Below are 13,023 nucleotides of genomic sequence, written 5' to 3'. Positions count from 1 at the left end.
TTGGGAAACCGGCAACTTGCACCCAGTTGCCTCCTAAAGACCTGAAACAGTCAATACAGGCGTCCTACTTCCATATCCCAGCCCCCACAGGAAACAGGTATTCAGGGAACAGACGTGAAATTGGACAATTTGTCTAACAAGGAGCCTTGGGAATTGACTTCTCTTTGGCCCAGAAATTGTAAATATTCCCTCTGTTCTTACAATTCATCCCCACCCTAGCTTGTCTTCTTTGGGCCAGGTGGATACCTACCTGTGCCTCTGTGAGGCATCCTCTTTGTCTCCGGGATCTGGTCCTCTTTGGGCAACAGAACCAGGATCTCTATTGACCGTCACCAGGGAGGAAACTGAGCCAAGTTTGCCTCAGTGATAATGTCAAGAAGAGGAAAGATATCCCAGTAAGTGGGCTTGGAGGACAAGGAGAGAGAGCAAGAGAGAGAACCTTGATGAATGTTGGCAAAGTGAGTAGGTGGCAGCCTTTGTGTTTCCAGAAACACTGGGAGATTTTACGTGGCTGAGTTCACTCATTAGCCAGCCCAGAATTCAATAACCACACCTATCTACCTAGCTCAACCTCAAGCAGCTATGATGCCACCAATCTCTTTCCAAAACCAGTGATTTATAACACAGTTCCTAGTATCTGAACCTGATTTTCCAAGCCCACTTGAGCACCTTGAAGAACAGAGGCATTCCCTCTAAGACATTTGTATTATTCCCACCACTGAGTCCTTGAGGCCCTTGGATTTCTTGATGTTTTCAGGCTGAGAGGCCCTAGAAACAAGTCCGGGGATTCATCTAGGGTAGGATTTAGGCCTACTTGAGTAGAGCCTAACCAAGAAGATGAAGGGAGCACATGAGTCTCCCAGTTCCTGAGACTTAAAGTTTTCCCAAGAGCTTTGGACAGACAAGGAGGGACAGAGTAAGTGGGTGATAGCCTAGGTGTGCAGGACAGAAGAATGTGAGATGAGCACATTGATTCAGTTAGTAACTTAATCTATAGGGTAGTCACTAGCTCCTTTTGGTGTTAAAAAAAATACCTGAGTCTTTTAGCCAAATTATGATACCATGAGGTAGGATGTTGTCAGTGCCACAGAGTGGCATAGCCTCTGATCTGATGTCAAAACACAGAGTAAGAAACTACCTTTGACATGGGGGTTCTGTAGCAGTGAAATCTGGTGGAGGATGGTCAGGGGGCCAGGGAACTCCAGGAAGAGAGAATATAAAAGGACAGTGTGCCTCAGTGGAAAGGCTGTGAGCTTTGGACTCAGGAAGACATACAGCAGAGCGAAGCTCACCTTTAGGAGCTGTGGGAGCTACACCTCCTTTCTCCTCTTTGGGCCTCAATGATCACACCTGTAAAAATGGATCATAACCCCTTCCCCATGGTTTGTCACTAGGATGATATGTCATATATGTAAGTATCTATCCTAGTGCTTGGCACATATTAGGAACTTATTAAATGATTTGAAATGTGAAGAAGCATGGAGACAGAAATAGCAGGGAAGGATGGGATTTTAATAAAGGGATTGACCTACTGTCCCCCAAATCTGCTGTAAAACATAATTTTAGGAGGGCAGTAGTAAATAAAGTGAGAAGTATAGATTTGCATGGGTGTCTGAACCTTTGAAGAAATAAACACTTCTTCCAGACTTCATGGACTGACTTCAGTAAGAGAACGGTTTCACTTGTGGGTGGGGGTATGCTGGAGCATGCGGTGACCCGGGGTCTAGCCATGTGGGGCGCTAAGTGCAGGGGCTTGTGGTGGCTTGGACAGGGAGGTGGTGTTGTCTTTTCAGCCCAGACTGCTGGGACCCACAGCATTGACACCTATGTGGTGGCTGGTCCTTGGTGAGTGCTGCAGGGAGGTCCACAGTGGCTGCAAGGGCTCTTGGGGTCCTCAGCAGTGCCTTCAGATCCTTTAGCTAGGGAACTCAGCAGGCATCAGGGGTGGCTGGAGCCAGTGAAGTGCATGCACTTGGCTATGGGGACCAGGGGCAGGTGCCTATATATGGCAGGGGCTGGTTGCAGACACACATGTAGGGGGTGGGGGGAGGGTAGCAGCAAGGGCTGAGGCCAGCTATGGACTCGCTGGCAGCTTGTGGAGGCCCTGGCTATTGGCGTGCTTTCCCATGGCTGCATACACGGAGGCCAATAATGGGTAGCAGGCCAAGAGCTTGTAGGTACACAGCTGGCGTGGCTAGTCCCAAGCACGCACATGGTTGTGAGGGTCAGCAGGAGAGTCTAGTCTGGCATCTTGCACTTGTGCGGCTGCAGAGGCCTGAGCTGACTGCAGGTGAGGTTCCTGAGCTCTTTCCCGGGCAGGGAGGGACCCAGGCAGCTGGCTTCCATGAATGGAAATCCCTGTGGGGTGAAAGCTGGTGAAATCTTTGGGTAGTCCTGGCAGCTGTGCTTATTTACCATTGATTCCTTCTTCGGGGGTAAAATCTGCTGAGTTTAATCTGCAGAGCAGATCACTGGGAATTGTAATCACTTATACTGTGGGGCTGCTTTTCTTCCTTGTTTTCAGCTGTCTCTATACATTTCAGTTTTGTAGGGTTTGGGGAGGGAAAAACCAAAGCAAGTCCTTTACGCGGTGCTCCAGAATGCTGGAGAAGCTGGCTGCTCGCCCGACTCCTTATTTACTGGTAAGGGGATCTCCCCCCAGCTGGGAATGTCCCTCTTGATGCTTACCACTGCTAACTTGGGGGATAGGATAGTGCAGGCAAAAAGATGCTGTCTTTCTTCTTCTCTCCTGTGATTGATCTCCGGTTTTGTGTTCCACTGTGTTGTGAAAACTCCTTGAGTGGATTCTAGAGTTCTCCCAGAGCTTGTTTTTATTCAATAGCTGGCTAATTGTTGATCTTTGCAGAGGGGCAGAAAGGCTGGTCTTCTGTGTTGCCATTTTGGTCCCTTGTGCTTCTTGGCTGATTTTAGTCAACCTGGGATGATTTAAAAATATCCTTTAGCTGTGGGGCGCCTGGGTGGCTCAGTCGGTTAAGTATCCGACTTCGACTCAGGTCATGATCTCACAGTTGTGGGTCTGGCATCAGGCTCTGTGCTGACAGCCCAGAGCCTGGAGCCTGCTTTGGATTCTGCGTCTCTCTCTCTCTCTCTCTCTCTCTCTCTCTCTCTCTCTGTGCCCCTACCCGGCTCATGCTCTGTCTCTCTCTCATGCAAGGACAAAAATAAATATCCTTTAGCTGTAATGACCATGACCACGACTATAAAAGCTTTCAGTGAGATCTATGAGTCTTTCTAGCAAATTAATGAACCACAGGGGGCTTGGGGACCCCCTTGAAACTTGCCGTTGGTGTCAGACATGGGAATGATCTTGTGGACTGTGTTCTCTTTAATTTTGTAGTGTGCCAACTCCCCACAGTCAGTGTCAGAGCGGAATTCACTAGAATGACCCAAACTCACTGAAAAACATTCATCCTTCCACTTTGACTCTTGGATGGCCTCAGGGTCACCCTGTGTGTGGAACCGAAGCTGTGCTGTAATCAGTTATTAGAAGTAAAAGTTATCCATAGAATTTAAAAAAGATGGATCTAAATCCTGAGGATTGGCTCACTGAATGCATTAGGAAATATAAGCTAACAAGAAATTAGCCAGTTTCCAGGCAATCACTTAGTTACTATTATCTGTAATAGCTAAAATGTAGTTGAAGGACAATATTGGGGCAGATCCTGACTCTGGTCCAAGTTTGAATATAGGACAAAGGAAAGTCTGCATACACAGCTGGCGAATCAGACGGATTTGGTGACTGAGGCTCCAGATGGCTGTTGATAGGACACTTACTCTGCACTGGGCTTTTCATACCCAGTGGCAGATAAAAATGCTCAAGATACTATGAAAGGGCTGAATCAGAAGACACTGTATCACTGTGGAGCACTTAGTCACATCCGATCAAGGAGCACACTTTCATCCTCAGAGTAGTAGTTTGGGGGAGCATTGCAATGAACATTTGAAACAGCGTTGTCTAAAACAGGAGAGATATAAAGGCATGATGTGTTGGCTTACATACCTTTACAAGAGTGATACCACACTGAACCTGAGGGTGCCCAGGAATACCTTCACCAGACAAACCCCTGCACTTATCTAGGGGATCTGGGTCAGTAAGTTCGGGGCAGGATGGTGTTGTGGCTATGTATCTTCCTTACATCAACCTTATTTTTCTTGCTTGGTGCAGTGGTTCCGGGACTGGTGCTACTCTGTGCATGCTGGGTATGAGGAGAATCCCTCATCAAGGAACTCTAACTCTACTTTAAAATTTTTTTTTTCAACATTTATTTATTTTTGGGACAGAGAGAGACAGAGCATGAACGGGGGAGGGGCAGAGAGAGAGGGAGACACAGAATCGGAAACAGGCTCCAGGCTCTGAGCCATCAGCCCAGAGCCTGACGCGGGGCTCGAACTCACGGACCGCGAGATCGTGACCTGGCTGAAGTCGGACGCCCAACCGACTGCGCCACCCAGGCGCCCCTACTTTTAAATCTTTATGTCAGAATTCCCAAGAGCCTGACAACTTAGATTTTTGCCTTCACCCCATCTAGGAAAATTGGGGTAGTCGAGACAGCCACTAGCTCTATACCTGTATAACTTCATTCCATACAAGTGGGGGCAGACTGAGGGGGAAGCAGTAGGTCGAATATTTCTGCCCACCATGTGGACCAGCAGACTGACAGAACAAAGGTGTGCAAGGTTGGGTGAAAGGAAGTGATAAATGGGAAAAAGGAGGAACAGTTATTGAGGGTAGAGGGATACATAGACTAGGCAGTTAGGGAAACCCAATATTCTACTGGTGCCTTGACGCAGGCTCTGAGCAAAGGATGATATTGTTTCTTAGCTCAGTTATAGAAGATGCTGAGGGCACCCCTCCTTTTGGAACCTGACCAAGTCAGATGGAAGGCTGACAGTCTGAATGGCATTGCTCTGGGTGACATTTTGGTTATACGATATGAGAATGGACTGGACTCATTTTTAGTGACTGAGTGCAACTCTGGTAATGTTCCCAGTGTCTTTGACTTGTATTTTTCAGTTTGTATCTTCTAATATCCTGCAATATATTATAACATTAACACTGTTAGTAAGAATATAATACTGATATTGATGGCTTCACGTATTGGGAAATTGAGTTAAAATCCCCCTCATTATGAATACTAATGGAAAATGGTCTGAGGAAGAGCCGATTTTAGTAATCATCAATTACTTTCTATGCTAAATAATTCACAAGCTTATCATAATGTATAAATAGAGGTAGATCAAGCGACAAAAATACAACAATGGATGTAATGGCTTTATAGGGTGGATTAGTTATTTCTTCAAATTTATCCCTATCCATACTGATAGCAAGAAATGTTAGGCATATCATCATTTTGCTATAAGACAGCCTTAGCCAAGGACAGCAGTGTTTGCCTGTGTGATAAGAATTTGTCCCTGCTCAAAAAATTTCTGGGATGTATTCTCTAAGCCCTTTGAATGTCATGCCTTGTAAGAGAGTCTTGGTTTGTCTGGAGATCTTGAGTCACATTTGTTGTGATGTGAGGTGGGGATTGGCCCTACCAGATAGTCTTAGGGAGGAAATGGCCACAATAGGTAGTAATAACACGATTTCAGGAGGGGACTTGGGTCACATGGTATCAGCCAATCTTCAGAAGACTGGAGCTTAGAGACTGATATGAGGGATGAGGACACTTATTTGTTCCCACGTGATGGGGTCTCCATAAAAATTCCGAACACTAAAGTTAAGGAGAGCTTCCCTGGTTGGCAATATTCTGTGTGTATTAAAAGCGATGCCGTCTTGACTCTGGTGATAGTTGACAACGGAGGCTCAACATTTGGTATTTTACTGGGCTCTGCCCTGTGTGCTGCTTTTATTGGTTGGTTTTAATCTGCACCCTTTAGCTGTAACAAACTACTTTTTAATTGAAGGATAGTTGACATGCCATGGTACATTGATTTCAAGTGTACAACATAGTGATTCAACAATTCTATACATTATTCAGTGCTTACCACAATAATACAGTTACCATCTGTCACCATACAAAGTTATTAGAATACGATTGGCAGCTGTAATAAACTCTAACTGGGAGGATAATAATTGTAACCATGAATATAACAGCTGTGTGTCTTTCTAGTAAATTATGAAATTGTGGGTTGTTAGGGAGCCCCTAAACATGCAGTTAGTGTCAGAATGAGGGCAGTCTTGTGGAATGAGTTCCTTCCGACTTTATAATAGGCCAACTGTCACACTCTGATAACATTTGGTGATTTCCATGGTGTAAGGTCACAATGATCAATTTTAGACTACTGACATTTTAACAAAATTTATTAAAGTTTAAGTATCTACTCTTGTGAGACAATATAAATAAACTTCAAAACACCTTTCCTGTTCCAGGTGGTATGATGAAAATCTCTTTATTTCCAATGTATCCATCATACCAAGTTAGAAGTTACATACTCTAGGTTCTTTATTTTAGTGGTTTCACAAAATCTTTTATCATATGTGTTTGACAAAGAAGGTCCAAAATACTCGATATTTCTATTCTGCTGCAAAGCAATACAAGAACATTGTAATTTTTCATTCTAATTACCTCTATTATATGCTCTGTTATTGTTGCTTAATATTTTAATTCACCTTGATTACGCACATTTTACAATTATTACTTTACAGACTCAGTGTTTTGTTTAAACTTTTCCTACACATATACCAATTTCTTAGTAAACCATTGCTTCTTGGACATCACTTACTCTGTGGATTCCATTTATTTTAGCCTGACGCATATTCTTGAGTAATTCTTTCAGCAAAAACCCATGCATGCTGTCCTCCCCCAATCTGTATCTGAAGTGGCGATACCCCAGTCAAGGTCCTTTGAACTGAGTCTTCAAACCTGTGTTGTTGCAATGTATCAATTGTTCAAGGTGCAAAATATATATAAGCTAGTATTGTAAATAACACAGATAAGCAACTGGTTATAAGCTCATCTAAACTTCTGGACTCATCTCCATGGCATTCATGTAACTGCCCCCTTTCAATACTTTCAGAGGAATGATACCCATGGAACCAAGGAACCGAACCAGCGCATTAGAATTCATCCTCCTGGGGCTTTCAGAAACTCCAGAGCAGGAGACCCTCCTCTTCTCTCTGTTCCTCTGCATGTATGTGGTCATAGCCATGGGAAACCTTTCAATCATCCTGGCCATCAGCTCAGACTCCCACCTCCACACCCCCATGTACTTCTTCTTAGCTAACCTGTCTTTGGTTGATTTTGGTCTGGCCACCAACACAGTCCCCAAGATGCTGGTGAACATCCAAATCAGGAGCAAGTCAATCTCCTATGCCTGCTGCCTGACCCAGATGTACTTTTTCCATTTCTTTGGCATCGTTGACAGTGTCCTGATTGCCGTGATGGCTTATGACAGGTTTGTGGCTATATGTCACCCCTTACACTATACCACCATTATGAGCCCACGCCTCTGTGGTCTGCTGGCCGGTAGCCCATGGGTGTTTTCCTACTTTATATCCCTCACTCATATCCTCCTGATGGCTCGTCTGGTTTTCTGTGGGAACAATGAGCTACCTCACTACTTCTGTGACCTCACTCCCCTTCTCAGGCTTTCTTGCACTGACACGTCTGTGAACAAGATCTTTGTGCTCATTGTGGCTGGGCTGGTGATAGCCACACCTTTTATCTGCATCCTGGCCTCCTATGCTCGCATCATTGTGGCCATCATGAAAGTCCCTTCTGCAGGGGGCAGGAAGAAAGCCTTTTCTACCTGCAGCTCCCACCTCTCTGTGGTTGCTCTCCTTTATGGGACCACCATTGGGGTCTATCTGTGTCCCTCCTCTGTCCGCACAGCTGTGAAGGAGAAAGCCTCTGCTGTGATGTACACTACAGTCACCCCCATGCTGAACCCCTTTATCTATAGCTTGAGGAACAGAGATCTGAAGGGGGCCCTGAGGAAGCTTGCCAACAGAAAAATCATTTCATCTTCCTGACCACAAGGACACCTGGAAACTTCCAGGAAGTAGGATCTCAACATCTAGGGTCTTGGGCACAAGTATAGAATTGCACGGTTTGGGAAAACAGCCACTTTGGAGTTTGAGTTGTAGAAGTTTCGAAGGAAATCTCAAGATGGCCCTATTACTCTATGTTCTCAATTACTGGGACAAGTAAGGATGTGTCAAGATCAGTCTAGCCCTACCAGATTGGATTTGTCCTGATTCAAAATCCAGTTAGCTTTCCACAAATATTTATTGAGTTCATATTCTCAACTTGATATAGGTGCTAGCCAGGGAGTGGTGAGGAGACACAAGATTCCTATAGTGTGGAGTTTATAGCTGCATGTGGGAGATGACACTGGACATTAACTATAATAGAACGAAATACGCACACGAGGGCAAGGATAGGACAGAGTAGGAACACCCCACAGAGTCTGGAAGGGGGGATCAGGGAAGGTTTCCTAAAAGAGATGATCCTTCACCTCAAAGGATAAGATGATGTTTTTCAGGCAAATATGAGGAGAAAGAGTATCAGGGAAAAAAAACAGTATGTGAAAAGACGAGAGAGCAAGAGAAAGTGAAAGTGAAATATCCAGTTATGGTGAATGACTTGGGTCATGCCAGATCAAGGACTTTGGGACCAATTCAAGAGTTTTGCTTTTTCCAGAGAACCAGGCAGTAAATGACTTCCAGGGACCAAAGTCAGGGAGCATGTGAATGAATCATGCCCACCTCCCCCCCCCCCCCCACCGACTTCACTCCTATTCTATCTTCTGGAGAAACAAGATGGCATGACCTAGATAAAAGTTGCACAAGTCACAAGGGAAAAAATTCAGGCCACGCATTAAGGGGATGAGGAATAGTATAAGTCTTTCAAAGAGAAAAATGCCAATCAATTGAATCATGAATGTCTAAGCCAAAAGGAAGCTAAGGCATATCTCCATCATCATATATGCCTGTGGAATGCATAGGAGTAGTAACACTGCTTACAACAGAAGTGAGAGCTATTCATTATGAGTTTGTCTTGTGCCATACACCGTACTATGTTTCTTTTCTTTGTTTCATTTAGTCATTCCAAAGCCCCTATGAAGGTAATACATTTCATTTTTTTAAAATTATTGGGTAGTAGTGCTTATACTCATATGGAGATTTACAACTGAAGTGAAATGAGTGGTGCCTTTTCAGGGGCCAGAAATTTTCAAATGGTGCTAAGAAGCTGACATCATCTTAAGTCAAATGGCTTCGAATGATCACACATCCAATTTGCCTTTGGCACTTTCTTCCATGAAAATTAAATTAGAATTTCTCAGTTGAACAAACAGATACCAGACCTGGTACTGTTATGGCAACTATTAGTGAGAGCACAGGTAGAAAAATCCATTTAGTGGGGGAATGCCCTAATGGATAAAATACAGAATTTAAAAATTTTGGAGTTTGCAATGGAGTACCCATGCATCTGGTCATGGAATGTTTTGGATAACTAAAAACACAGGTGAAAGTTGATCCACAGCCTCTTCCTTCCTAAGTTCCCTTCCATTCTCTTGCCACATGCATGGAAGTAATCACAGTGTTGGCTGGGAGAGAGCTGGAATTTGCAAACTTGGAAGACCTTTACAACCTGGGACTCAGAATATTTGTGAATATTTCTCTCTGATACAGAAAGATATGGCTTGAGCTAAAGCACTGATTTGACCCCCTCCCCTTCTATGGAATGAAAGATTCATTAGCCAATAAAAATCTCTTAAGGTTTTGTTAGCTAAACTGTCTTCAATTGTTTTATGTTGAGACATTAAAAAATGCTGATTCAAAGGGGCACACATACCCCAATGTTTATAGCAGCACTATCAACAATAGTCAAATTATGGAAAGAGCCCAAATGTCCATCAGCTGATAAATGGATAAAGATGTGGTATGTGTGCATGTATGTATGTATGTATGTGCGTATGTGTGTGTATGTGTATATACATATACAGGATGGAATATTACTCAGTGATCAAAAAGAATGAAATCTTGCCATTGCAACAGTGTGGATGAAACTAGAGGGTATTATGCTAAGTGAAATAGGTCAGTCAGAAAATGACAAATATCATATGATTTCACTCATATGTGGAATTTAAGAAATTAGGAGGAGGGAAGGAAAAATAAGACAAAAATAGCGAGGGCACCAAGCCATAAGAGAGTCTTAAATACAGAGAACAAACTGAGGGTTGCTGGAGGAGAGTTGTTGGGGGGATGGGCTAATGGGCGGGAGCATTAAGGAGGACACTTGTTGGGATGAGCAGTGGATGTTTATATGTAAGTGATGAATCACTAAATTTTACTCCTGAAACCAATACTACACTATATGTTAACTAACTTGGATTTAAATAAATTAAAAAAAATTTTTTAGGGGCTTCTGGGTGACTCAGTCCCTTAAGCATCTGACCTCGGCTCAGATCATGATCCTGCGGTTCATGGGTTTAAGCCCCATGTCAAGCTCTGTGCTGACAGCTCGGAGCCAGGAGGCTGCTTCAGATTCTTGTTTCCATCTTTCTCTCTGCCCCTCCCCCACTTGTGTTCTTCTCTCTCTCTCTCTCTCTCTCTCAAAAATAAACATTAAAAATTTATTTTTTATTTTTTATTTTATTTTATTTTTATTATTTATTTTTGAGAGAGAGCAGGGGGAGGGGCAGAGAGATAGAGGGAGAAAAAATCCCAAGCAGGCTTCATGCTGTCAGCACAGAGCCCAATGTGGGGTTTGAACTCACAAACCGTGAGATCATGACCTGAGCTGAAATCAAGAGTTGGACATCAACTGACTGAGCCACTCAGGCACCCCCCACATTTTTTTTTTTTTAAAGGAGATTGCATCCTCTGGGCATATATCTAGTAGTGCAATTGCCCGGTCATAGGGTAGCTCTATCTCTAAGTTTCTGAGGAGCCTCCACACTGTTTTCCAGAGTGGCTGCACCAGTTTGCATTCCTGTCAACAGTGTAAGAGGGTTCCTTTTTCTCTGCACCCTCACCAACATCTTTTGTTTCCTGTGTTGCTAATTTTAGTCATTCTGACAGGTGTGAAGCGATATCTCATTGTGGTTTTGATTTGTATTTTCCTAATTATAAGTGATGTTAAACACTTTTCATGTGTCTGTTAGCGGTTTATGTGTCTTTGGAGAAATGTCTGTTCATGTCTTCTGCCCATTCCTTCACTGGATTACTTAGAGTGTTGAGTTTGATAGGTTCTTTATAGATTTTGGATACTAGCCCTTCATCTGATATGTCATTTGCAAATATCTTCTACCATTCCATTGGTTGCCTTTTAGTTTTGTTGATTGTTTCCTTTGCTGTGCAGAAGTTTTCTATCTTGATGAAGTCCCAGTAGTTCATTTTTCCTTTTGTTTCCCTTGCTTCCAGAGACATGTCTAGTAAGAAGTTGCTTCAGCTGAGGTCAAAGAGGCTGCTGCCTGTTTTTTCCTCTAGGGTTTTGATGGTTTCTTTTCTTACATTAGGTCTTTCATCCATTTTGAATTTTTGTATATGGTGTAAGAAGGTGGTATAGTTTCATTCTTCTGCATGTCGCTGTCCAGTTTCCCCATCACCATTTGTTGAAGAAGCTGTCTCTTTTCCATTGGATTTTCTTTCATGCTTTGTTGAAGATTAGTTGACCATATAGTTGTGGGTCCATTTCTGGACCCCATTTCTGGGTTCTCTCTTCTGTTCTATTGATCTGTGTGGTTTTGGTTTTTTTGTGTGTGTGTGCCAGTACCATACTGTCTTGATGATTACAGCTTTGCAATACAGCTTGAAGTCCAGAATTATGATACATTCCACTTTGTTTTTCTTTTTCAACATTACTTTGGCCATTCATGCTTTTCTTTTTCAACATTACTTTGGCTATTCAGGGTCTCTTCTTGTTTCATACAAATTTTAGAATTATTTGTTCTAGCTCTGTGAAATATGCTGCTGTTACTTTGATAGGGATTGCACTGAATGTGTAGATTGCTTTGGGTAGTGTAGACATTTTGACAATATTTGTTCTTCTAAAATACTGATTTGAAGGGGCACATGTACCCCAATGTTTATAGTAGCACTATCAATAATAGCCAAATTATGGAAAGAGCCAAAATGTCCATTGACTGGTGAATAGATAAAGAAGGTATGGAGGGGATATATATAAGATGGAACACTACTCAGCTATCAAAAGAAAGAAATCTTGGCATTTGCAAAGACATGGATGGAACTAGAATGTATTATGGTAAGTGAAATAAGTCAGTCAGAGAAAGTCAGATTTCACTTATATGTGGAATTTAAGAAACAAAACTGTTGAACATAGGGTAAGGGGAGGAAAAATAAAATAAGACAAAAACAGAGAGGGAGGCAGCCCATAAGAGATTCTTTTTTTTTTTAATATATGAAATTTATTGTCAAATTGGTTTCCATACAACACCCAGTGCTCATCCCAAAAGGTGCCCTCCTCAATACCCATCACCCACCCTCTCCTCCCTCCCACCCCCCATCAACCCTCAGTTTGTTCTCAGTTTTTAACAGTCTCTTATGCTTTGGCTCTCTCCCACTCTAACCTCTTTTTATTTTTCTTTTTTCCTCCCCCTCCCCCATGGGTTCCTGTTAAGTTTCTCAGGATCCACATAAGAGTGAAACCATATGGTATCTATCTTTCTCTGTATGGCTTATTTCACTTAGCATCACACTCTCCAGTTCCATCCACGTTGCTACAAAAGGCCATATTTCATTTTTTCTCATTGCCACGTAGTATTCCATTGTGTATATAAACCACAATTTCTTTATCCATTCATCAGTTGATGGACATTTAAGCTCTTTCCATAATTTGGCTATTGTTGAGAGTGCTGCTATGAACATTGGGGTACAAGTGCCCCTATGCATCAGTACTCCTGTGTCCCTTGGATAAATTCCTAGCAGTGCTATTGCTGGGCCATAGGGTAGGTCTATTTTTAATTTTCTGAGGAACCTCCACACTGTTTTCCAGAGCGGCTGCACCAATTTGCATTCCCACCAACAGTGCAAGA

General features: G+C 43.0%; 1 protein-coding gene across 1 annotated transcript; it reads left to right on the top strand.

Annotated features, from left to right (window-relative positions):
- The first annotated feature begins 7,030 nt into the window (after positions 1-7,030).
- On the top strand, positions 7,031-7,996 carry LOC121013852 (olfactory receptor 24). Its single transcript, XM_040449658.1, has one exon. The coding sequence runs from the start codon at positions 7,046-7,048 to the stop codon at positions 7,994-7,996; it is 951 nt and encodes a 316-aa protein (XP_040305592.1). The 5' UTR covers positions 7,031-7,045.
- Positions 7,997-13,023: the final 5,027 nt, after the last annotated feature.

This window comes from Herpailurus yagouaroundi, unplaced genomic scaffold (assembly GCF_014898765.1).
Source record: "Herpailurus yagouaroundi ecotype Mexico unplaced genomic scaffold, PumYag 200, whole genome shotgun sequence".
Lineage (NCBI taxonomy): Eukaryota > Metazoa > Chordata > Mammalia > Carnivora > Felidae > Herpailurus > Herpailurus yagouaroundi.
Note: the sequence above shows the minus strand (reverse complement) of the source record. Positions and strands in the feature narration are given on the sequence as shown.